General features: G+C 42.6%; 1 protein-coding gene across 7 annotated transcripts in view; it reads right to left on the minus strand.

Moving 5' to 3' along the window:
* Positions 1-836: 836 nt before the first annotated feature.
* The window catches only part of SPOP (speckle type BTB/POZ protein), a 65536-nt gene continuing 40578 nt past the window's right edge, over positions 837-25794 (minus strand). For all 7 annotated transcript variants that reach the window (XM_028093697.2, XM_028093692.2, XM_028093698.2 and 4 more), the window contains 9 exons: positions 21531-21674; positions 20755-20876; positions 18218-18369; positions 17951-18078; positions 10783-10960; positions 7924-7979; positions 7321-7443; positions 3424-3566; positions 837-2116 (listed from right to left, as the gene is read on the minus strand). In XM_028093697.2, coding sequence (XP_027949498.1) covers positions 1972-2116; positions 3424-3566; positions 7321-7443; positions 7924-7979; positions 10783-10960; positions 17951-18078; positions 18218-18369; positions 20755-20876; positions 21531-21608 — 1125 coding nt within the window. In that variant the 5' untranslated portion in view covers positions 21609-21674 and the 3' untranslated portion in view covers positions 837-1971. The remainder of the gene's footprint in view (positions 2117-3423; positions 3567-7320; positions 7444-7923; positions 7980-10782; positions 10961-17950; positions 18079-18217; positions 18370-20754; positions 20877-21530; positions 21675-25794) is intronic.

A 25794-nucleotide genomic window follows, 5' to 3' on the forward strand; every position in this document is an offset into this window, starting at 1 on the left:
GGAGCCCTGGACCAGTGCGCTGACCTGGAGAGTGGGGACGAGGCAGCACAGGATACTTCCTCACGGACGTGACCCGCGGGAGGAAACAGAAGTACGGTGGAGTGCTTTCTAATAGGCACATCCTGTGTGTGGTTGTATGATGCTAGACCATGGCTGGTCCAGTCCAGGACCGGCAAGATGAATGAAAACTGGAAAATCTGCAAAGGCCAAAGTCACTGAAGGGAAATGGAAGGTGGAGCACGTTGAGTCTCCACCTATGGTCAAACGGTACACACCTTGACCACATAGCCACTGCACTTTCCAGTGTGTCCCACTGTCCTGGCCTGTCCAACACTGCTGCGACAAAGGCAGAGGAGCCCCGGAGTGTCCTTGTGAGCCCACTGGGAATTCAGACGTTAACTTTTCTGGAAACACATCAAGTCAGTGACAGAACCAGTCAGAGATAATGATTTCCCTTTATTTAATCTCCACATTCATGTCCCCTTGATCTTTTTATAGTTAGCCAGGAGAAGGGAGATTGGGAGTTAGGTGTTAGCACATGTAGGGTGTAGAAAAGCCCACTCCCATTACTTGCCTTGGGAGAGGCAGGAGCCTGATCGATCCCTCATTAGAATGTGGCCTGCGAGATACTCAAGGAGGACAGGACCCTAGTAGATGCTGGGAGCTCAGAGAGGCAGCCCAGGATGAGGGAGACGCAATAAATCCCCACAGATAGCCATTTCTCAGATAATCTCTGTAAGCTGAAGGATCAAACTAGGCCTTTGCAATCCCTTGAAGAACTCAGACCCAAAACACCAACCAGGTGAGTCAAACAAAAGACCAGAGATACCACACAGTACAAAATAGTAATTATTTATATTTTCAAAAAGAAAAAAATTAATATTTGGAAGTTCTCCCCTATAGGAAAGGGGTGAATTGGAAGGAACAGGACTGGCTCCTATGCAGGTGGCAAGTCAGGTACAAACAGCTGAGCAATCTGGGCTGGGATTTTTGTCACACAGCATTAATAACAAAATTTCCTTTTCTTTTCTCTTCTTTTTGTTGTTTTTGTTTTGCGTTTTATTTTTTTAGAAAAGGGGGGGAGGGAGGAGAAATAAAATCAGAGAAAAATGCCAAAAAACATTTTCCACAATATCTAAAAACAGAGAACCACAGTTCTTGTCAAGACAGTATGAATTCTGGATGAATTTTTTTTTCCAGTTTTCAACACCAATAAAGATTTTTTGCAAAAGCCACCACATCAGAACACGCATCTTCCAGCTCAAATAACCTCCTTCCCCTCTCGCCTTCACTTGTCATTTTTCATAAAAGGATAAAAGGATGTATTCTGTTCTTGCAAACAGTAAGTGCTAACAACAAGAGAGCTCTTCTGATACTTGTATGGTGGTGAGGAGTTGTCACAAATATCCAAGTTTTAGCACAGCTGGATGGACTAAAATTTCTCTCAACATAAATACTACTGGAATCCACAAACTGATTTTTGAGAAATTCTGCAAAAATCCTTTCTTCTTTCCTTTTCTTTTCCCTTCTCTTAAAACTAAATGTCCTTTTTTTTTTTTTTCCTTTTTCCTTTTTCCTTTTTGCTCCAGGCACCTGACGATTTGTTCTGCTCAGTCAGATGCAGATAGGTTTCTCCGAAGTACCACCGCTGGGATGTCTGGGATGTCCTCAGGGCCGGCGCCTAAACTGAATCCCCACAGTATCAAACTCGGCCAGGCCAAAGGGAACACAGTGACGCAGCAACAGGGTTTTTCATTAGGTTGAGCAGCCCCAGGTCCCGGGCCCTTCCCTCCCCCCATTTCCCCCAAGTTTATTTAGTGCTGTTTTGAAAGTCTGGGGGCCACGATGCAGTCTCCTGCCCCCACAAGAGAGTAAAAGCTCCACAGATCGCGCTGTCTACCTGGTGGTCAGTGGCAGCGACGGTGGCCGCGGCTTCAGGAAAACAAACGGAGTCTTACGACAGGCAGGATCTTAGGACTGCTTCAGGCGCTTGCGTGGGGGTCCCAGAAAAGGGCACTGTGCTGAAGCCAGAGAGCGGTAGGCCTCAGCCACCAAGTGGGGATGTGACACCACCATTGACTTCCACCCGGAGGTCTCCAAGACATCCGAAGCATGACTAGGAGAAATGCAGAGAGAGAGGGATTACCAAAGGCACGTGAGAGGAATGGGGTCAACAGCCCCCGGGGCAGTCTGACCTCCCAGAGTTCGCTGGGAAGGGTGCCACTGGGAGAAACACTCAGGCAGAACCCTAAATAGACACTGAGCCTGTCGAGACACCGTGCAGACAGGCGACCAGGCTGGGGCTGCTGCAGCTCTGAAAACCTGGACTTTGAGCCCTATACTCTCAAATACAAAAGGTGCAATGTTCCTCAGGCCCTTCTTTACACTGTCAGTGCTCTTTATACTCACTGGTGATGCCAATACAGAGAAAGAGCCAGGGTTCTCTTGGTCGGGCAGCTCTGAGCTTCCATCTGGCTTTGCCATTATTCTGGTCCCTGACCACAGAGCAGATCATAGCCTGGGGCCTATCTGATCAAAAAGGAGGGGATCATAACCACACTCCGCTGAATGGTTAACATCTAAAGAGCACCAAGCAAGTGTCCAGCATGGAGTGAGCAGTCACTAGAAGAAACACTTAGGGGTCTCTTCCCACCTGGCCTTTGCCGCAATTGGTAAACTCCTTTGAAACAACCTAACAAACAACCTTACATTGAGGAAGTTGATTCCTGTTTGGGGGCATTTTCTGTATTGAATAATGTTCACCCATCTACTCAGCAACCTTTTAGACCTGCTTCAGCCCAGAACTGCTGCTGTGAAGGCTTTTTAAGGCCTGCTTCTCCCCTTTGGGTTTTTCCCAACTTTTGCTCTCCAACAGGCAAGGGAGTAGAACATGACCCACTGAGAATTATTGCAGAAAGTAGTAGGTCATCTGTCATTTAGGATGAAGGGACAGATCTACAGGAATGAACATTTCCTTTTTGAAACAATATTTAACCACCTCGACTACTGGCCATCCCTCCTCCTTTCCCCATTCCACAATCAGCTCTTTGATACGTTTTACTAACTCATACAAAACACACCTCTGTTCTCCCAAAGATCTACACGTCTAAGCCCAAGAGTGGGAAGCAAAGGTGCTACCATTCGGGGCGCACCACCTTTCCAGGCCAGCCGCTTATCATTTCATTGTTTCCCATCACCACGAGGAAGGAAAGCACCTTGCCCACCAATCGGATTAGCCCCACAAGAGAGAAAAAAACCATCTTCCATCCTGTCAAGCTGAAGAGAAAGATGAAAAACTTCTACTTACTACTACAAGGGGCTAACGAAGCCATTTGCCTGCTTTACTTGCTAATTCAAAGTCTCTCTCCTTTCTCTAGCAAGCCCAACTCTCCTGAAACAACAGCTTTGAAGATGCCGACTCACTAGTTGATGAAATCCACCGCCTGAGTCTTCAACTGATCGGCGCTGTGGAGGTCAGCCAGGATGAGGATCTCTGCAGCGTTCTCCACGGAGAGGTTACTGCAGAGGGCGTCCTCACACATGACCTTCAAGCGCTCCAGGGCGTACTGTAAGACACAAGCACTGCCGTGGTCAGGGCCGGAGCGCCTCCGGGCTGCCACCGCCGAAGCTCTGCTCCTCAGCGGGACCGCGTGGAACTGGATTCCCGAGCAAAACTGCACAGAGCGTGACAAGTCTACTGAACTACTGCAATGATAGATAAAGCACAAGCACGCGCCGAGGCTGAAAAGAAGGCCGTGAAAATAATGTGCGTGGCTGCCATTCAAGTTCTAAAGTCCACCTACTAGAAAAATGGCCATTAGGGAATACACCCACACCCTCCAGGTCACCTGCCCCAAGAGGGACTCAAGTGTTTCTTGGACCACCACCACCTACCCTCCCTTACAATGATGAGGCATTACCCTGCTTCAAGCCAACAGGACATTACTTTTCACATTTCTGCTATCCTTTCAGTCAGAGCCAAACTAGGGTGAAGCACAGTCCTTTCTACTTAAGCAATGTCACCAGCCCAGCAGGTATCCCAACTGGCCCATTGGGCTGGAAGAAAAGGAGCCCCGTGGTGACTTTCACCAGCATCTCTGCCACTAACTGGTCCTGAATGAGGGTCAAACAAAAGCCTCCTTTTAAAGAGAAAGGGATAAATGGAGTCCTCTTTACTGGGGTTAAGGTTAAGATTCTCAGGGTAGGAACAAAGCAGCAGAGACCCCGGATCCGGTTTTGGTCTAAAAACTTCCTATTTTCCAAGTAAAGGGTACAAATGTTCTGGAAATGAAGGTCTAGGTTAACACTGGGCACATCTGATCTAGTTGATTTGTTTTGAAGCCACTGTACTACGTGCTCTCAAATATGAGATTATGAACTTAGTAAGGAACTTCAGGAGTGAGGAGGAGGAAGGTATAAAAGGTGGCACAAAATAAAACATCATTAATCAGTTCATAGGAGAACGGTCTGCTTTAATCTGTTATCGGTCCCATCTTGAGGACCTCAGAACTCAATGACAAAATAACTCCTTCAGGCTGAATCACGGCAATCAAACCAAGACAATTTCATTTTTATGAATTCTGGGTGAGGAGGCATATCTGTTGGCACTATGATCTCCTGCAGCAAAAAAAGAGTTTTATTGGTTTTGGTGCAGCTTTAATTTTTTACATTTGAGTAACTGGAAAACAGTTTCCATGGAAAACAGGAATGACACTAGACAAGCAAGAAATTAGGTTGCCATTTTTGTTTTAAAAGACTGGAAAAGGTTGAGAAAATGTTCAGTCTTTATACAGTGCTGCACAGAACATTCCTCTTATCCTTTCTCGATACATTCTTTTAAAAGGACTTTTACCGTGAATAGTTCTGATCCCTACTGCATAATTAGACAAAAGTAGCCATTCTTGTCCCTTGGGGGACAAAGTTTTTTTCTTAATTATGCTTCTGAAAAACCTGCCTAATGGCTGTACTTACCCAGGAGATTGAAATTGTGTCTCCCAGGCCTGGCCGACGTGTTTTGTTTTGTTTTTGGTCTAATTACACGTGTCCCCAGGAGACTGGAAATGCTCAGAAGAAGCTGTTTCAGCCTCTTGGGTAAATTCTAGATGTTTAGATCCTTCCATGAACAATTTCTTATTCTGTTTTCCTGAAGCTCACAACAAGGTGTAAAGGTAAAAATGTTTTCAAATAAGCTTGGAGCAAAGACTGTCTGATAGAAAATTCTGAATGGAATTTGAAAATGTACCCTTCACTTACTTCTCATTCATAAATTTAAAGCACTGCTGTGATTCGACTACTTTATCTTTTAAAACTGTAAGTTAACGCACTATACTGAAAATACCATTCACAGAATGCCAATTCAGGCTGATCCCCATGCTCTGTGTACTTATAGGGGGGGTTCCCCAGTAGGTTCTCTGGCTGAGGAGCAGGAATTAAAACCCAGGAATGACACAGACATCAAACCCTGGCTCTGAGAATATATACCGCTGGGCCTCAGTATTTCTGTCTGAAAAGTGGGCTTTTTGATACTACTCATCCTTATGGGAGCTAGAAGATGAGGGAGATAAATACCTGGCATGTATAAACTTCACTGAAAATCAGAAGGCAGGTTAAGGCAGGATCAAGGATCATTATAAATGCATGTTTATAAAAAGCTGCGTCTTCTACTTCTCCAGAGCTCACAGCATATATTTTCTTACTGCCACCATGGAAAGCAAGATCCCTGTGGTCAGAACGGAGCCAGACCAGGAGGGTAGGGAATGTTCACATTGCCTAACTGGATTCATAAAATCTTGAAAGGACACAGCTGCTATTCAATCCTTTCCAACCTAATCAATGAGGTTTGATTTACGTGCCTCATCCTCTACAAACACTCCAAAAAGCTGATCAATAAAGATAAAGCTCCACTGTCAAAACATGCACTTCCTCTGTTCTCAAGGTGCAAAGGAAGGTGGAAGGAGGCTCTTCCTACAGGGATATCTTGGGGGAGGCTCTAGCACCCCCAGGTCTGAGCCAGCTCTGCCTCCAGATGGGTGCCGCAGCATCACGGCAGGAAGAGGAGCAACACCTTCCAGCAGGGAACGGTCGTTCTCACGGGGCCTACTCCTGGCCAGGTGTAAACCCTTTTAAGAAAAACTTCCGCAGGAAAAAGAGCTACCCACACCCCAGCTTGTGTTTCCTCAGACCACAGGGCCTTGGAGGACAGGTTACTGAGCTCTTTCTGGCATATCTACATAATGAAAGTTTCCCGAGGTGTGTTTTGGGGGACACTAATCCCCAGCGGTGATTCTTGAGGAAAAGGATTTCAGGGTTGACTAAGTTAGAGAAATGCGGTCTATCATATTCTTTTAGAAAACTCACACTGTACATTAACATACTAAAAAGGTTCTGAGAAATCTTGCAGTTAAGACAGCAACACACAAGAACCCCAATTTGACTTGTTTAAACTCAGTGTTTCATTAACATTTTCCCCCAAACTTCTTTTGGGAATCACTGGCCTACTGTTTTTGGTCCTCTATTTCCTTGATTCTAAGATCCATACTTTACTTTAATTTTCACACTTTAACATTTCTCAAATTGAAATGGGTCTTATGATCAACGTACGCATTTACTGCAGTAGTATTTCTTTTTTCCCAAAGAGTTACTGATCATCTTGTAATTCTGAATGCAGTATATTTCAATAGCTACTTAAGTAAAAGTTGAAAATGCTAACAACAACACTAGGTAAAAGATTATTCTCTTACTGACAAGTTTAAATATAAGTTCATGAACTCAAGGGGATGTGGGTGGGGGGAAGGGTGAAACAGGTGATGGAGATTAAGGAGTGCTCCTGTCCCATGATGAACTGCAGGATGTATGGGATTTTTCAATCACTATATTGTACACATGGAACTGACAACACTAAGTTAACTAACAGGAATTAAAGGAAAAACTTTAAAAAAAAGTAAATAAAATCCCTCACTATTTAGAAAGAAAAAGTTAATGAACTCAAAAACACTTTGTAAATTATAAAGCCAAATGTTAGTATTATCTGCATCTTTAGTATCACTGTGCTTACATGTGAGATGGGGAAGAGAAGGGAGGTAAACATCAAACTTAACCTTCTTTTCTATAATTAGGGGGACCACGTAAATTACTTCATTCAAAACAGGACACTTTGGAAAATAAAAAGGATGCTACCAATAACTGTAATCCAGGATTGTCCTGGCCACACTAAGATACATGCTCATCTTACCTACTATGTAAGACAGAGGCCCAGTCATGAGACTCAAGAGGTCACAAACACTCCTCCCTCTTGTGATTCTTTTTCTAGTCTTATCTCACCTTGTCAGCAGCTGCCAACAAATCATCAGCCATTTTGTCGAGGTTCGGAGCCTTCCCCGTGTAAATGAAGCACATCATTTCCTTAAAAACTTCAGGCTCCACATCATTGATTTCAACCCGATTCTATGCCAGAAAAACTGAAAATGAGAAACATTCCAACAGAACAAAATCCCTAAACAGTTTTCATGATTTTAAGCTCTGGTGAGAGAAAGGCTTGTATCGTCTAAAACCTAACATGGATGGGAACTCTCTCTTTGCCCTATTTCATTAGAGTAGCCTTCTCTCCCATCATACGCACCACCTTTATCTTCTCAAATACAAGAGCAAGACAACTGTATCTTTGATTTTTTTGGTGTTTCTTTGCCTGAGTAGAAACACATGTCTAAGACCCTCACCCAAAACTGGATGATCTACCTGGGACAGAGTGAGTCTGCTTTACCTAGAATGCTTCCAGACCACCTCTCCCTGCTCTCAGAAAGTGTCTGTTCAGAGAATGTACCATTTTAATAACATGACTGGAAAAATAAATCTGGTGTCAAACTGGGAAATCATCTGGATCCAGTCAACCTAGCTAAAAAGATGTATCTTCATTCTGTCACATACCTTTTTGCTCTCCTCCATTTCATGCTCAAACATGGCACTAAAAACTGGAGAACGAGCTATAAAGTGAAAGGGAAACAGAGATAGATAAGGTTATCACACTGAAACCTCTTGGTTCTTCTTTTATGAAGAGGAGATCACTTTCTTTCCTGTCCCATTGCTACAGGGAAGGGTCTTAGCCTCAAATTATATAGGAATAATAAAATTTCTCTCTTCTTATATTACACTAAGAAATGAATAATACGACAGAGGGGAAAAAAGAGATCAGTACTTTCAAAATAATTTCTCATTAGCTCCATTCCAACCATTCATATTTGAACGAAATTATTCAAATGACCTATGTTGGATGACAATGGTCTCCTCTGGGTAGATCTGGGGGTTCAAACAGAAGATCCTTCATGCTCTAATAATAAGCAGGGTGGCCTAACACCCAGATTTTTGCCTAGAACAACGACACCAACTTTCTCCACTTCTAGGGACCACACGGCAAGGAGGCCAAGAACAGGGCTCGATGGCATCCATTAACTAGATGAAGTCCATGCTTGTTTATAGCAGGTGGTCTGTTCTTTCAAGCCATGCACTCACAATAGAGATAACTAACACCCCAAAGAGGCCAAAAAAAAAAAAAAAATCTAAGGTATGACAACCATTTGTGGTCCTTCAAAGCTCAACCTTTCCTGACAAAATCTTAATCCTTAGTATTTTAACGTCTCCCATTAGGAATCATTTGATTTTTTTCCTTGGGAGAGTGGAGATAATGAAAAAAGGTTAAGAAATGGTGTTCTAAGCCATGCCCCTTGTGGTCTAATGAACACAGAAAAGTAAATCAACTTAATTTCAACCATGAAAGTAATAAAAGGCCTAAAAACCTCAAATTTTATCGTGTTGTCCAATAAATCAGAGGTTTTGATGAAGGCAGAGACTACCAAATTTCCACCTGAGAGAGGAGCACCAGATGGAATATTATAGTAGGACTCTGAGCTAACAGGTAACCTGAACTTCGGCCTATAGTTTATGTCAGAAAGGATTAATTTTGGATCTGTCATTTTCTAACCACATTATCTTGGGCAAATTACTTAACCCTCTGAGACTCAATATTTTAATCTATTCCAAAGGGACATTAATTCTCACTGCTCTTATCTCAGAAGGCTTATCAGTTATAAGGTACTAAAATAAGTACATCACAGAAGCTGAAGACTAAAAGGGCTGGTGGCTTTTAAAAAAAGGGAAGGGTCCAAAGCACCGGTGTGCTTAGAGGGTCTTCAGTGGCTAGAAACAAAGTGCTGTTATGAGAATAAATAAAATCACCTGGGGGAAATGAGTAGAGGAAAAGAGAACTGAGGCAGACCCTTAGGGCCACCTGTGCTGACAGGGACGTGTGAAGAAGAGGGAGGCCACACATCAGAAGTAGCCAGAGCAACAGGGGAAAACCAGAAGAAAGAAGTCAAATAATATATGAACTAAGGAATCCCTCAAATTTAGGAATTAGCAGGTCACAGAACTTTTGAAAACTGCTTTCGTAGCATGGAGGTGAATTGAGGATAAGTGGGAGGAAAGAAGTAGAGACAGTAAATGTGCTAACTCAAGAAACTTAGCTCTATTTAAAGAGAAAGGGAGAGTGAGAGGGAGAGAGAGAGACAGAGAAAATGAATATGAATGAATGAATAAGTAGAGAGAGACGGCTGAGCCAGTTTCCAGGCTGAGGGTAAACAGGCAATGGGAGAAAGAGAGATGGTGGAGATACCAGACAACAAAGGTGTAACTGGCGGAGCAAGGCTTCTGAGAAGGCGGCAGGTGATATCAAACAGACGCCGAAGAGACAGCCTGCTCTGGACACGAGGAAGAACACCTCCTCCACGGAGAATGCAGGGAAAATTCACGCAAGGCGACAGGCAAGAGCTGAGGGAGAAGGGCCTCAATTATCTCTCAGAAGTAGCAAGCAACTCTTTTAGGAGTCGGGAGACTGAAGGAGATTGGTAAACAGTCTGAAGTATCTATTGTTAAGGAAAAAGAAAGGGAGCTAACTAGGTATCTGTAGAAGAGTTCTTGGCAGCGCCAAGAGCCTAGCTGAGCGTGGAGACACTAACCTAAGAGTAGATGACTTCCTTTGGCAATAGACAGTAACACCTAGTTGAGAGCAGGAACAGGAAGACGCTTAGACTGAGCCAGACTGAGGTTTTGCCAGGTGTGTATTTTAGAATGACAGAGCGGAGAGTCTTGGTAAGAAATTTGTTGCCTGAAAGTTCACGCAATTTCCTCTTATATCTTACGGTCTGAACAGAATTTTATGGCTGACTGCTACACCTTCATGGGAAGTAGTCAGTCCTGCCTTATCAGCTCCGGCTCTTTGTCAGTCCTTCTGGTCTTAAGGACAACGGCCTATTATTAGAGCAAGACCCAATCCTCCACATCACTAGCAAATTCTCATTCTTCTAGTATGTCTGTACTGAAGTAAGGGCTAACACTCCAGGACTGGGGGACTTAGCTAGATGGTGGTTTAGTCCCAAGTCCAGAATCTTCTCCATTACACCCTAAGTCCCTGTCTAGCGGCTAATACCTGCTCTTAACCAGTGTTTTGACATCTACCCTCTAGGTGCAAAGGCATTCAATACACATCATCATCTACTGCTTGACAATGGTGGCCTAAGTCCCCTAGACAGAGGAAAAACAGAAACACCACTATTTTATGGAGAGTAGGATTTTTGGTTATGACAACGAATGTCCCCACCATAAAAAAAAATAAATTCAGTTGCAGTTTTTTATGCACCAGTTCAAAGAGCTGATGCTACTCAAAAGGTGATTATGTAGTCACTGTTTTTCCTTTTTCACCAAAACTAAAGCTTCCTGTGAATAAAGACCAACCTGCCAAGATAGCTTTGTGTGCCTGGAACTCCTGGCCAGCAACGCACAGACAGCAGTCCGTGAACCGGGAGTTCTCCCACAGTCCTCCCAGCTCATCGGCCAGCCGGCACTCAGGGACCTTCACCATATTCATGGTGTTCTGGCCGGAAATGTTGACGGAATCTTGCACCACGCTCACCTGTGAAAGACAAGGAAGCACAGTCCAAAGGTTTTGTTACCAAGAGTTTTCTTCCCAGCAGGAGAAGAGATGACTTTTACCTCGATGCTATAGTACATTCAGATACAGACGTTAGTCATGTTCTCTTGAAACCACCTCCACAAAACAAGGCTTTATCCTGTGGATCAAGTCATTTCCAATCTGCCACAATCATACTTATTCTACGCCATCCTAGGATGAGAGGCAAAAGCCCCACAAATCTCCTTCTCCTCCAAATGCTAATAAATTCTGCCTTCCCTGCCTTGAAAACCTGGGCAAAACCATGACGGCGGGGGAGGGGGGTGCGGAGAGAAAAGGATACTGACCTAAACACACATTAAACCTCAAGTATTTACCTTATTCTGCCTTAAGCAAAAGGTTAAATACAAAAAATTCTTATGGAGGGGCACCTTGGGTGGCTTAGTCAGTTAAGCGGCTGCCTTTGGCTCAGGTCATGATCCCAGGGTCCTGGGATCGAGTCCCGCATCAGGATCCCTGCTCAGTGGAGAGTCTGCTTCTCCCTCTACCCTTCTCCCCTGCTCGTGATCTCTCTCTTACTCTCTCTCAAATAAATAAATAAACAAAGAATTCCTATGGAAACTACCATTTAAAACTCTCTAAAAGAAAAAAATCTCTGATAAGCCTAAAAGCACTTCACTTATTTTAGTTAGGTCTAGAACATGAAAATAAATTGCAGTTTCTCGGGGCACCTGGGTGGCTCAGTCATTAAGCGTCTGCTTTCGGCTCAGGTCATGATCCTAGGGTCCTGGGATCAAGCCCCGCATCGGGCTCCCTCTCCCACTCCCCCTCCTTGTGTTCCCCTCTCTCGCTGTGTCTCTGTCAAATAAATAAATTTTTAAAAATCTTAAAAAAAAAATAAATTAAAAAAATGAAAAGATAAAAATAAAAATAAAATGCAGCTTCTCTTGGGCCTGGTAAATAATTAGCACTTCCCCACAGATGTTAGTCTAATGAACAGAACTGGGCTTGGAAGATCTTCCCCAGCAGTGATAACCGGGTGGGTATCCCACACCACTGGCACCATTCCTCGGTCCTTTGTGACAGTGACCTATAAGAGGGCTGGCTCCAGCCAGGTGTGCACTTTTCACTCTGGAACAGAATGACAACAACAGATTTACAGAGGGATCCAAATCGCCCCCATGACTTCAACGGCAGCATGCTTTAACTAGTTGAATTAACTGTTCAGCCTAGATAAAAACCAAGGTAACTTCCAGATAGGTCGGTGAAACTCAGATAAATTTGTTAGGATGCCAAGTACAAGGATTTATAAATCAGTTAGCATTCTAAAATAAATGGAAGCTACCAAACTGAAGGTAAGACCCAGCAGATCAGTCTTCTGCCTAACAAGCACTGCTATGCTTCACCTCGTCCATCATATAAGCTTAGAAATGGTAATATCAAAGCAGAATTCACAAACCTTGAGAATCCGCTCCTCACTCTTGCTAATATTGCTACAAGTCAGATGAGAAAGACAGCTTAGGAATATCCTAAATGACCCAAATTTCTCTCAACCTTCAAGATGCAAGTCATCTCTTAAATACAGTCATAAACCCAGAGGCAAAATGAATGCCCTGGCATCCAAATGACCCGTAGTCTCTTTTGTGAAGGAGTGAGACATTTACTATCAGGTCAAGAAATGTATTCGTTTGTTTCAAACTAACCATTATGATCTCGAGTGATGAAGCAGCCAAGTTAACCAATTATGAATGGACTTAACATTAGTAGCACATTTATCAGAGCCAGACTATAACATTATTTTAATAGCTCAGGACCCAGCACAAACTACCCCACAGAGATTTTCTCTTGTCCTTTGTAAGATCTCTAATTTGATTCAGTCACTTTCTCATACTAACACCAAAAGTAGAAGTTTCCTGTCTCTAGTTATAGCCTCAAAATACTGATTAAAAAAAAAAAAAAAAAGGGCGCCTGGGTGGCTCAGTCGGTTAAGTGACTGCCTTCGGCTCAGGTCATGATCCTGGAGTCCCAGGATCGAGTCCCACATCGGGCTCCCTGCTCAGCAGGGAGTCTGCTTCTCCCTCTGACCCTCTTCCCTCTCGTGCTCTCTATCTCTCATTCTCTCTCTCTCTCAAATAAATAAATAAAATCTTTAAAAAAAAAAAAAGGACAAGGAAAAGACCGATTAAATCCAACTTCCTCACAGGGAAAAGTGGGAATCTCTTGGGATGGCCAATGGAGGGAATGGAGAATGCTTTTGGCACTGGGTTTCTAAGCTTAAATTAAACCAGGTTGATAGAAGCCCAGAGTCATTAACACTGGTGGCAATTTACTAGATGGGGTAGAATGAACTGGCAAGTACTAAGCTGAATGTCAAACTATGGCTACCAGTGGCCCCTCTGCTGGTTAGATGCACGCTTGGTAATGAGAGGGGCCCAAAGACTGTGATTCGTCTCACTGGGGCAATTCCTCTCTCCAGACACAGACAGGAACACAGCAGGAAGGAGAATGTACCTTTACGGTCTGAGCCAGACTTGTTCTGTAGATATATGGATGCCTGGAGTCTCCAGAGTGCTGAAAGTCTGGCACCTCTTACCAACATTAAATACGCTTAATTAAAAATAAATTTTAAATGGCATTCACAAATGAGTCTTCAGAGCCCAAACTTTTAACTTAGGAAGGGATTGTTTTCCTCTGCAAATGATCATGCTAAAATGAGACCATTTTGAGAAAAACTAAAGATTTTTTTTAATGCCTATAAAGTTGACTATGGAGACCCATTCAGAATTGCAGCTGTGAAGATGACGTGACTGTGACATTTATGTCGTCTTATAAATGACTACATGAAAATGTCTCAGGAAGGCTGTAGAACCCTCTACATTTCAAGTCGTAAACGGGCCTCACTTTTAAAGTCAATTCCTTTTCTTAAAAAAGAAAATTTCATAAAAGACTAAAGATTGTGCCAATTTCTTGTACATTTTATCCAAACATAAAAAGTCAAAGACCAATGGAAATATATTTTTTAGCTTCTATATAAAACAATCAAGGAAAAAAATAGACTCTGCATATAGATGGGTTATAGCAGCAGCCTTACTTCTAATCAAAAGACTGGCCATAACCTAAATGTCCACCAACAAGAGAATGAGCAAACAAACTGTTGTATATTCACATAACACATTATCACATAGCACTAAAAATGAAAGCACTATAGTTACACCCACCATATAAAGAAATACATTTTAGATGTATAATGTAAAAAAAGCAACGTGACCTACACGACCTACATACATTCTGACACCATTTTTATAAAGCGCAAAAACAAGCATACCTAAACCAGTACATTGTTCGGGCATAGAAATACTAAACGAGGGAATGATAACATACAATTTCCAACAGCTATTTATTATCATCCTCTGAGTGGGGGGACAAAGGTCTAAGGGACAGGGAAGAAGCATATACAGGTTAGTTCTAAGTTATTGGTGATGCCGTTGGGTTGGATGCTAGCTTTACTACAGAATGTTTATAACCTAAATAACGTTACATATTAAAATCACCATTTTCGTAGGTCAAGACCAATCAAATGTTGGCGTTATCATATAGTTCAACTAATATATCCAAATTATCCATTAATAAAATGACTTTAAAAAAAGAAAAAAAGGAGAGACCCACGTATTTAAAATTTGGTAAACATACATATTCCCAGGCTATGAAAGGATATTCTAATGTTTGAGAAGAAAAGGGATATTTTAAGAGTCAACTAGTGTCTGCATGGTTCATATTTGCTATTTCATACTTCATACGGTATTTCATATTTCAACTTTAACTGCAACATCCCAAATGGACACTGGAGTCTTCTACCTGTCAAAGATATGTACAGTGAAGGGGGAATATCTGCACCTTTATTGTTAGTAGCTATTTGTTTTCAATATAAACAAATAGGGAAGGGTCAACAGAAGCTGAAACATTTCATGCAGCTTTTCTGTGAACTGAACTATTAAAGAAAAATTTAAAGTGTAAAGCTTTCCTGATTCTTTCATTACCAAAATAAATACTCCCTGTTAAGAAAATGTGGTAGAGCACAAGTTTCCTTGGTGAATGGCATTCAGCTCCACTTAGTGCTGCGCAGCAGACTAGAGGTGGAAAATGCAGAGCTGACATGGCCTGACACTGATTTGCTGTGCAACGTTAGGAAAAATTACATGACCTCCCTAGGCGCTGCTTCTCTCCCCAGGAACATGAAATGAAGATAACAGAACTAATCCAGCTCAAAGCACTGTGATAAGAGACAATTCAGGGAATGCTCTGAAAATGCTTCCAAATATGTTAACTACGCCACACCGACTTGGAAGAATCGGCACATTTCCTAACAGACAAAAACATCACTGAGGATTGGAGGTGAACCCAGTGTGGCACATTATAAACAAGACCAGCCATTCAGCATTTGGAGAATAGGCAATCTAATTTCATTTAAGTGTTCATTAACAGTAATACCACTGAAATAAGGCCCAAACACAAACATGTGATTCTCAGTCTTTCACCTTAGGATTCCCTCCTGTGGCCTCTCGGAACAGCCAAAAGAATCCACAGAACCACCGTTCTTTTTTATCAAGATGCAATAAACTTGTTTATAAATAATCCACTGGCAGATAAGATGGAAGTGCCCGGGGCAAAGGCTGAGTGTGGAACGGAGCAGTGGAGGACTCGTAACGTAAATTTGTAGGTGGACATCAACTTCATAAAAGCCTCCGAATAATAATAATAAAAAAACCCCCACTAGCTAAACCAATAATATAGAAACTATAAATATGAAGTAAAATACTTGTTTATAAATAGTCCACTGACAGAAGGGAGCAACAGGTCAGAAGGACAGAAGGTGCAACACAGAGTGATCTATAGCTTTGAAAAGCGCTAAGAACTTAGATGAGCGGCAGACATCTCGAAAACCCACACATCCAACACACCCCCCCACGCAACCGTCTTGCAATACTGAATGCTACTAAGTCCACGGAGAGCCTTGGAACAGAAACGAGTCTCACTGGGCACAAGCCCAAGTATGAGAAGCAACACTCAGCACCTGTGGCCAACAGAGAAGTGTGACAGGAACAGATGGCACACCTGGTTCGATGGGAAGAAACCGACGGCGTCAGCAGAACTCAGCAGACGCTTCCCTGTTCAACATCTCCTCACTTCCAAAGTGTCATCTCACTTCCCTTCTAAGTCAGTAAGACAAATCTAAACTTAACCACAGGATTTCTCCTCAGAGAATTTCATATGGGGAAGCGAAGCCTTGGACTTAGCCACAGGATGAGAGACTGCCAAGTGAGGGCAGGCCAATCGGTTCCCAAATCAAGAATGTCAGTACAGGGGGCTGGAGCGGCTGGAATGGGCTGGTGGGAGGGGGTGGGAGGGGGTGGAAGGGGGATCATGGGAGAAAAAACTGGGCCCACTGTGGACTGGAAAATGTGGCAATAAAGGTGAACACTTTGCCTAAAATACCAGAGGCAGTATTTAGAGGAGATTTCTCTTCCTTGAGAACAGTTCAAAGACTGGTTTTCATTTCCAGCAGAAATTAGAATTTTCCACTATTTTTAAATCTTTCTGAAATACAGTCTCTTGAAGATTAAATGGATGGTCTTAAGTTTTCATCGAACCTCACACGAAACCAACTAATTGTTCTCATTTCTTCACTTGGGCAACTGAGTATGATCTGTAACTAGTAGGAGTTATATGGAATTCCAAACTCAAGTTCACAGACAAAAACAACTGCAACATTTAATGTATTTATAGAGATGCCATCACTCTAGTATTTCCTTCTTTTACTTCACAGCAAAAAAGAAAAGGAGGTAGCTATTATATAACTATTCTGTGTATTCGGTGTAGTACTTTAATAAACTGTGCATCCAGACTTGTCTGACCCCCAGCAACTATTCTGCAGAAATACTCAATGAGCTGTGACTGGGGAGAGAAGCCGGCTACTGCTGGCTAGGCCTCTTCCATGAAAGGGCAAGATCCCTAAGGGACACCCTGCTCTCCTGCCCAGGTGGCAGTAAGCCTTTGGAACTGTCATTAACTCACAGCATGAGCCCATTAGTTGGCAGAACGCACCGGTAGTTGGGGAGCTTGCTCGCACCCTCCCCATGAAAACACAGTGGTCCCTCTCAAGTGGTGCTGCTCAGGAAGTGGTTCTTGACCATACAAAGTATAGGGAGCACACATTTCCCATCAGACTGGAGGTTTTATTCATTTATTACGCTGTGAGCTTGTGAGTATTTGTAAATGATAATGGCATGAAGTGACTGATTAGTATATATACACCCATTAAATAAGCCACTTTCCAACTCACTCTTGGGAATACTTCAAGGCTTCTCCTGTCACCCCAGACAGGCTTAGGTCACTGGTGAGAGAAATACTCTCCTGGCTGACGACAGATAACCCTCCTAGCTAACCACAAGTTAGAGAGCTTTACCCACCCCTCACTCTAGAAAAAATGGTTCTCTCCATTGTTTCACAACTACTCCAGCAAGACAAACTGGATATACTCAACTCCTGGTAAGAGTCATCTAGTAAAGTAGAAAAGGAAAATGATCTGCAGTCAAACACAAGTGGACCTCATACTTCAGAAGTCAGAAAGTTTAAGGGACAGATCCACACAGTGAGTTGTTGGCCATTCTCCTCAGCTTGTAGTGCCAGTCTGTGCACATGCTACCTGAGAACATCCCCAGTGAAAAAGCCAGAATCCTGACCCAAGCAAGTAAAAAATCGCTCATACCGAGATAGTGCACAATCTTTCTTTTTAAGAACAATAACAAGCAGAAAGGTGAAGTGCCCAACAAGCCTGAAATCATGACACAGTTTCAATCATAGAAATCACATTTGTGCAGTACCACTCCACTTGGGGATTTTTCTCACTCCCCATCCCTGACACAATGTAATTAAGTCTACCGATACCCATCAGGTCTGGGAATTGCCAGTCTCACCTCGGGGTAAAGGACTCACCTCACAGAAGAGGGTAAGCTTGTCATCAGGGAGAAGCCCGTTAGCCTCATCCAAGAGAAAATCTCTACGGATGAATTTTTTGAATCCCCAGTCTTTGCCTTGCACAAACCTATATGCCCGTTGACTCTCTGGAATGGAAAAAAAAAAGTCATATTTAGATTTACTAAAAAAACAGAACAAAACAACCCAGATCAAATCCATAACCTGTCTGCGTATGAAGTTGCTTGGTGTGAAAATTAAGAGTGGAATGAAGACGGGAACATTTACCCATAGCTTTGGTTTCTTCTCCCTTGGCATTCAGGATGGAGAATTTGAATTTTGCCCGAACTTCACTCTTTGGACAGCTGACCAGTAACAGGTAAAGTGACAGGTAATCTTTGCTTTCTTCATCTAGTCCTTTTGGGTTTACTCGCAAACACCTGCCCAAAACAGATAGGGGAAAAAAAAAATATGTTGGAAGCATTCACGTTTATAGGCTTTGTGAAGTGACAGGAGAAACAGAACACCTATTTCCCAAGAGAGGAAGATGTTAAGAAAACCAATCCAGGCCCCAAAGCAGGAGATGCTTACATCTCTGCCTCTTTCCTCATTATCTCCTAAATCACTCTTTCTCCCCGAAAATATTTTAAAGTTGAGCCTACTTCCACTCTGTTCTAATCCTCAATCTCAGAAAGGCAGCCCCCTCTTTTGTCAAGATTATAATGAAACCATAAAAACAAAATGTTGGGGGCACATGGATGGCTCAGTCAGTTAAGTGCCCGACTCTTGATTTCAGCTCAGGTCATGATCTCAGGGTTGTGAGATCAAGCCTTGCATCAGGCTCTGCGCTGGGTGTGGAGCACACTTAAGATCCTCCCTCTCCCTCTGCCCCTCCACCCCTAAAAATAGTGTCGTTAAGCCCTTTAATATCACCTTGGGAGAGAAAAAAACATTCCAGAGAAATATGTGAATACTACATAATCTTTTACAGATATTTTATCAATCTGGCAATAATATCCTAAGATTGAAATAAAGAAGGCAGTATGGAGGAAGCATAGACAAAAAAGTAAACTCCTATTACACAGGACAGAATTCCAAGCTAGTCTTCCAAATGGAGTCAGAGATGACAATCTGTTGCCAATGAATCAAAACAAATTTCAGACAGATTTAATAGGTTCAACTGAGTTAAGCTGTAAATGTCATTAGTTGAACTGCATGTGGTTCACACTACTTCTACCACATACAATACACAGGCCATATGTATCCTTAGGCCTTGTCAGTGTTACGGCACCTCTCTCAAACAGGTGGCCCAATCCAGTGCCTCTCTGGGAAGCGCATATGCCATATACATTGTGCTCAAGATGTGAATTTGAATACAATGCCTAAGTGGGGCGCTTGTGTGGCTCACTCAGTTAAGAGTCTGACTCTTGATTTCAACTCAGGTCATGATCTCAGGGTCATGAGATAGAGCCCCACGTTGGGCTCTGTGCTGGGCATGGAGCCTGCTTAAGATTTTCCCTCTCCCACTCCCCCTGCCCCCCTCCCCCCACCACGTGCTCACTCACGCTCTCCTCTCTCTTAAATAAATAAATAAATGAAGTGCCTAAGAATAAAGCATTCTCTCAGAACCTAGTAATACACTGCTTAGTGCACACAGCCAAAAAATACTAAAGGGAAAGAGAGTGGTTTAACTCTTCAGCGGGTTATCAGAGATCAAAACTGGGTGGCTGACACACATGTGTTCTGTTCTTGGCAGCAAAGATATGGTTGTACTCTTAACTGTCAGCTCCTCTTCAAGGGGATGCGTGGTTTGGGTGGGACTGACCCCCACTCTCAGATCATATTCCCCTTGCTACAGAGATTAATGGAGGGAACCCAAACCTAAACCAGTCAGTACATGTAGGACATATTCTTGGCCACAGAGTTAATTCAGAGAAAGTTCAAAGACTTCTGTTGGATGGTAGTGGATTACACCCATTGCTACTGCCAAGTCATCCTTTAACCACAAGGGAAGCTAGACTTGAGATGTCCAACAGTGCAGAGAACAGAGAGACATGGGGTCCTTAATCTCACCACTGGGCTGCTGGATCACACTACCTTCAAAACCATCCTACACCCTGGGCATTCCGGTTACATAAGCAAGTAAATCTCCTGCATTGTTGAAAAGCAGGCAATTTAAAATTTGAGATTTTTATGCTAAAATCTAAATTTCTTGCTTTTCTTAAAAAATCAGCAAATATGACGATGGTCAGCCCTTATTCACACACAGCTATGGCGCTGAGCAGCCACCACCCCTTTTAGAAGGTCACTCAACACTCATACCATGTATGAATATCATTTACAACACTGGCCCTCTTTACTCACTTATATTACCCTACAGCCATTTGAGTTTGCTGATTCCTGACATACTCACTGAATTAATTCAACAAATATACAGTGAGGGTGCCTGGGTGGCTCAGTCGGTTAAGTGGCTGACTCTTGATTTTGATATCGGCTCAGGTCATTGTCTTGGGGTCCTGGGATCGAGCCCTGAGTCAGGCTCTGTGCTCAGTGAGGCATCTGCTTGAGGATTCTCCCTCTCCCTCTGCTTGTGCTCTTTCTCTCTCAATCAAATAAGTAAATAAATAAATAAATCTTTAAAAATATATTTTTACAATGAACACCATCATGTGCCAGGCACTGTTCCAGGCACTGGAGAATATGTGAAGAACAAAACGAAGTCTCTGCCTTCAAGGATCTTACGTTCTAGTCAGGCTCCGTCATAAAACCAAGCAAAACAGGCAACTTTTAGAAAAATTTTTACAGCTAGATATAGTCTTCCTCACCATTTCAGTTTATCATTGGCTCCTGATGAAAAGGTTGAACTTTTAATGACTTCACCCATTTCCTCCCGGCAAAAGCTAAAGTTATTGATGGTCCACATGTAGGAGAATTTCACTACCTTGATCTGTTAACAGAAAACCAAGAAGCAATTAAATAGGAAGTGGGCAACCTGAAAAACAGGCTGCAGATCAAATAATCATTTCCCTTCCTCCCTCTGTCTGCATGAGTCCCATAGGAAGATAGCCCTCTCTGGGCGGCATGGAGGCTCAGCTTTTTCTGTCCCTCACCCACATTTTAAGAAATCTCACAGTGACCAACTGCTTTCATAACATTTTTCCACTTCTGAGAAACACTGGGTGGAAAGTGAGAAAAACATGGGCAGGGGTGGGCAAGCAGATAATAAAGCTGTACCTAAAACAAGCCTCTGCTCAGAGCACCATTTGACAATTGAGATGCTGAAGCCACTGCTTGGGGTTGCAAATCTCAAACCTGTTTTCCTGTGAGTTGTCCAAAGAGGAACACATTTCCATCAAGGTGGCTATAAGTGGATCTAGTTTCAAAGATCCCCGCCCCCCTTCAACCTCCAATGAAAACCACCAGCCTAGTACATTCAGATACCATGTGGATAACCAAGGAATGGAAAGCCGACAAGTACTTTATCTGCTCTTTGACAGTTATGTCCTAGAGAAACAGGAAACCTAATGAAGAAACCTTATTCTTTTCATTCACCAAAATCCTCCCAAGATACACGATTTACAGGGTGAAAACATGAACTTACCTGTGTGTAGCACCAGCTCTCAGCTACAGGGCCACTCGACATTTCTGCCGGAGGTGGAGGACTTGGAACCCTTGACATCGCCAGTTTGAAGGTTAAACAAGATCTCCAAAGTCAGGGGACAAAGATTTCTGTTCTCTCTTCACCCTGATTGACCAAAGAAGCATGAGGATTTTATTAGATTAATGGTATACTATCTTATTTCCGTTTGACCTTGCAGATTGGAAACTGTGTCCCCTGCCTGGAATGCTCTACCTTATCATTCAAATGGCTCCTTAGTATTCAATGTTAACGTCAGAGAAGACCACCTAATCGAAAGCAGCCTCCTAGTCACAATTCTATCACCCTATTTCCATCCTCTGCCCAATTCCTAATATTATCTTACCAAATGAATTTCCTCAAAGGGCATATAAAGTACATCCATGAAAAGGCTGCCAAAGAGGAGACAGCATAGTGAACCCCACGCACAACTCTGCCAATGGCCCCTTTCTCGGGGGCACAAATATTCCACTTCTAAAAGAAAATGACCTTGGTTACCTAACTACCATCTCATCTCCTCCTATACTTCGGTGCAGACTTCTTAGGAGAAGTCTTCTATTCTTCAACTCAGCGCTGGCTGCTCTCTTGAAGGGCAACATTCACCACTTTCTTAGATGTGCCCCTTCTCTGCAGCACTGGAAATCTCCTCGCTTACATGCTCCATCACTATCCAATTTTCCAGATTCTTCTTCTTGCTCTCTCTGTTTTCTGATCATTCCTCAATCTCTCTTACTGGATTCTCTTTCTCCAGTGTCGTTCCTGTGGTTGAATTTTCCATCGTTTTCTCAATCTACATTCTCTTTCAGTTTATCCACCCCCAGTGTCAAAGTTTTGCCTTTATACAAATGACTCCCAAATCTCTCTGTGACCTGTCTCATAAGCCTCAGACCACCTTCAAATAACTGCTGTACATCTCAACAGGATGTCCCAGCAGCAAATCAAATCCAAGTCCAACTTCTCCTCTCCAAGGCCTTTCTAAACACAAAGCCATTCAAAACATTGGTGAATCTGGTTACAATTTTTAAGTACCATAAACAAAGCCAAAAAAAAAAAAACCTGAAAAAAAAAAAGAGCTTGCAATGCATGATGAGGGGATAATTTATGAATTGATATGTAAGTTTTCTACAAAATTCGTAAGAAAATGGCCAACTACCCTGTAAAATATTGTTCACAAAAAAGGAAATAAAATAGCTCTTAAAGTTTTACATCTTTCAGTCCAGCAAGAAAAAAAATCAACCATGCCATGTATGGGGACATGGGGACTCTCTCACACTGCTGGTAAGACCGTAAACTAGGATGTATTTTTGGATAGGAACTTCCTGTATGCAGTACGTTGACTATACATGTACCCTAAGACTTAGTAATTCTACTTTAACTGTATATGTGCTAGTGTAGGGGTTTCTCAAACTTCAGTGTGCATCCGAATCACGTGAGGGCCACCATTCCCAAAATTTCTGATTCAGAGGTCTAAGCTAGGCCCACAAATTTGCATTTCTAACAAGTTCCCAAGTGACCTTGATGTGCAGGTCCTGGCACCACATTTTAAGAACCACTGCCCAAGAGAAACCCTGCACGTGGGCAGGAGAAGACACAGAGAGGGCTGCTCATAACAGTGAAAAAAACGAGAAACAGACCAAAAATCCATTAGGAGGGAAATAAAAAACTAAATTGGGTTATTTCCATATAATGGAAAGCTATATTTCAGGATTTAAAATTAATGAACTAGATCTGCAGCACCATGGAGATGAGATCAAACACAATGCTAATGAACAAAAGCAAGTTTTGGAATGTCATGTGCAGTACCTGATTTATGCAAATTTAAGATTTATGTATTATTTACAGATATGATCTATGCATTCAGTAGAAGTAAAAAAACAAAGAACACACTGACAAGCTACGCCTCAGGTTCACAGTGGGAGAGCAGGGGAGAAGAACGAGGCCAGGACAAGAATATAAGACACCACAAGTTGCTCTCTCCTGTTTCTTTCCAAATGAGGATGGTCTGAAGCAAATATGGAAATATATATAACTGTTAATTTGGGATGATAGCCACTTGAGTATATACCATTTTTCCTACTGTTCTGCTTTATTTTAAAAAGTATACTGTAGGGCGCCTGGGTGGCGCAGTTGGTTGGGCGACTGCCTTCGGCTCAGGTCATGATCCTGGAGTCCCGGGATCGAGTCCCGCATCGGGCTCCCTGCTCAGCGGGGGGTCTGCTTCTCCCTCGGACCCTCCCCCCCTCATGCTCTCTATCATTCTCTCTCAGTAAATAAAAATCTTTAAAAAAATAAAAATAAAAAATATATTGTATTGTAAGAATAGTGTAAGGACGTATTCCATTACATCAAACACTGGTTTGTAATATCTAAGGGAGAAATTTCGTTCCTGAACACCTGGTCTGTTTCCAGCTGTGCACAGAAGATATGAATATAACTGATCATGTCGTCCTCTTTGCCTGGTTACTAGGAAGCCCTGAGACATACTTGTAAGCCATCTCCTGGAACTCTAGGATCACACGCTCATTCTATAATAGCTTTATTTTCTTTTTTTGATTTTTATTCATTTATTTTAGAGAGAGCAAGAGCAGGGGAGGAGCAGAAGGAGAGGAATAAGCAGACTCCCTGCTGCGGGCGGAGCCCGATGCACAGCTTGATCCCACCACCCTGAGATCATGACCTGAGGCGAAATCAAGAGTCAGGTGCCTAAGCGACTGAGCCACCCAGGCGTCCCAGCTTTATTATTTTCTTAACACTGTTATTCACTTTGCTATAATTCCCTCAACTATTTACTCTTTTATATGTTAAGTACTTCTGGAAACCGCCCCAAATCCTTTGTAGAAAGAGGTATAAATGAACAACAAAAAAAAATCACTCAACTTACACACATTCACTGGCAACTTAAGTAATAAGCATGGAAGGGAAGGGGATCAATAAGATACAGTTGTATCCCCACAGAGTAATACCATTGGTATTACCAGAGTCCCCACTGGTTTTAAACACTATCCTACAGACATTTACAACTAAAGTATCCCATGTAATCACAGATGGGAGTTAACAGTTTTATACACATACATGCTATTTCACTTAAGCTAGCAAACTAAGCAATGAGTGGCATTTGGGGCTCCCTGGTTTGTGCAATTCATGATTCCATGATATACTCAAGAAACCAAATGCTATACTTGGATCACCTGTGATGGAGGTATGCTTCCATTTGATGGAAAACACATTCTCAAGAACTATTTGTCTTGGGCGCCTGGGTGGCTCAGTTGGTTAAGCGACGGCCTTCGGCTCAGGTCATGATCCTGGAGTCCTGGGATCCAGTCCCGCATCGGGCTCCCTGCTCAGCAGGGAGTCTGCTTCTCCCTCTGACCCTCTTCCCTCTCGTGCTCTCTATCTCTCATTCTCTCTCTCTCAAATAAATAAATAAAATCTTAAAAAAAAAAAAGAACTATTTGTCTAGTAATGAGTAAATGCACCTTAGGCAGTTTTACAAATCCCAGTTACCATTACTGCCAGTAGGAACCAGAATGAAATTTCAAAATTCCCACTTAAAACTATCTTTTGGGCAGATTGGCAATGAAGATGTGAGTTTTACACATTAGTTAAGAGCATAAAATTTGGCTCTGGAGGTGTGCAGTGCAGCTCTACACTGAGGGATCATAAAATACTAACTTAGGTTTATTTTGAGGTTTTAAAAAAATACTTCATATTTATCTAACAATTAATTTAAGAATTCTCTAAGCCTAAGAAAAAGACAAGTTTAAAAACAATTTTATTTTTAGGGTGCCTGAGTGGCTCAGTTGGTTAAGTGACTGCCTTCAGCTCAGGTCATGATCCTGGAGTCCCGGGATCGAGTCCCACGTCGGGCTCCCTGCTCAGTGGGGAGTCTGCTTCTCCCTTGACCCTCTTCCCTCTTGTGCTATCTCTCATTCTCTCTCTCTCAAATAAATAAATAAAATCTTTAAAAATAAATAAAACAATTTTATTTTTTTTAAGATTTTATTTATCTGAGAGAGAGAATGGGGGAGAGAGAGCATGAGAGGGGGGAGGATCAGAAGGAGAAGTAGACTCCTCGCTGAGCAGGAAGCTCGATGTGGGACTCGATCCCGGGACTCCAGGATCATGACCTGAGCCGAAGGCAGTTGCTTAACCAACTGAGCCACTCAGGTGCCCTAAAAACAGTTTATTTAATGGCTTAACTGTTGTTACTGAACCATCGTCCATTATT

This window comes from Eumetopias jubatus, unplaced genomic scaffold, assembly GCF_037043125.1.
Source record: "Eumetopias jubatus isolate StellerSeaLion01/CBP00866 unplaced genomic scaffold, mEumJub1_p1.0 scaffold_10, whole genome shotgun sequence".
Classification (NCBI taxonomy): domain Eukaryota; kingdom Metazoa; phylum Chordata; class Mammalia; order Carnivora; family Otariidae; genus Eumetopias; species Eumetopias jubatus.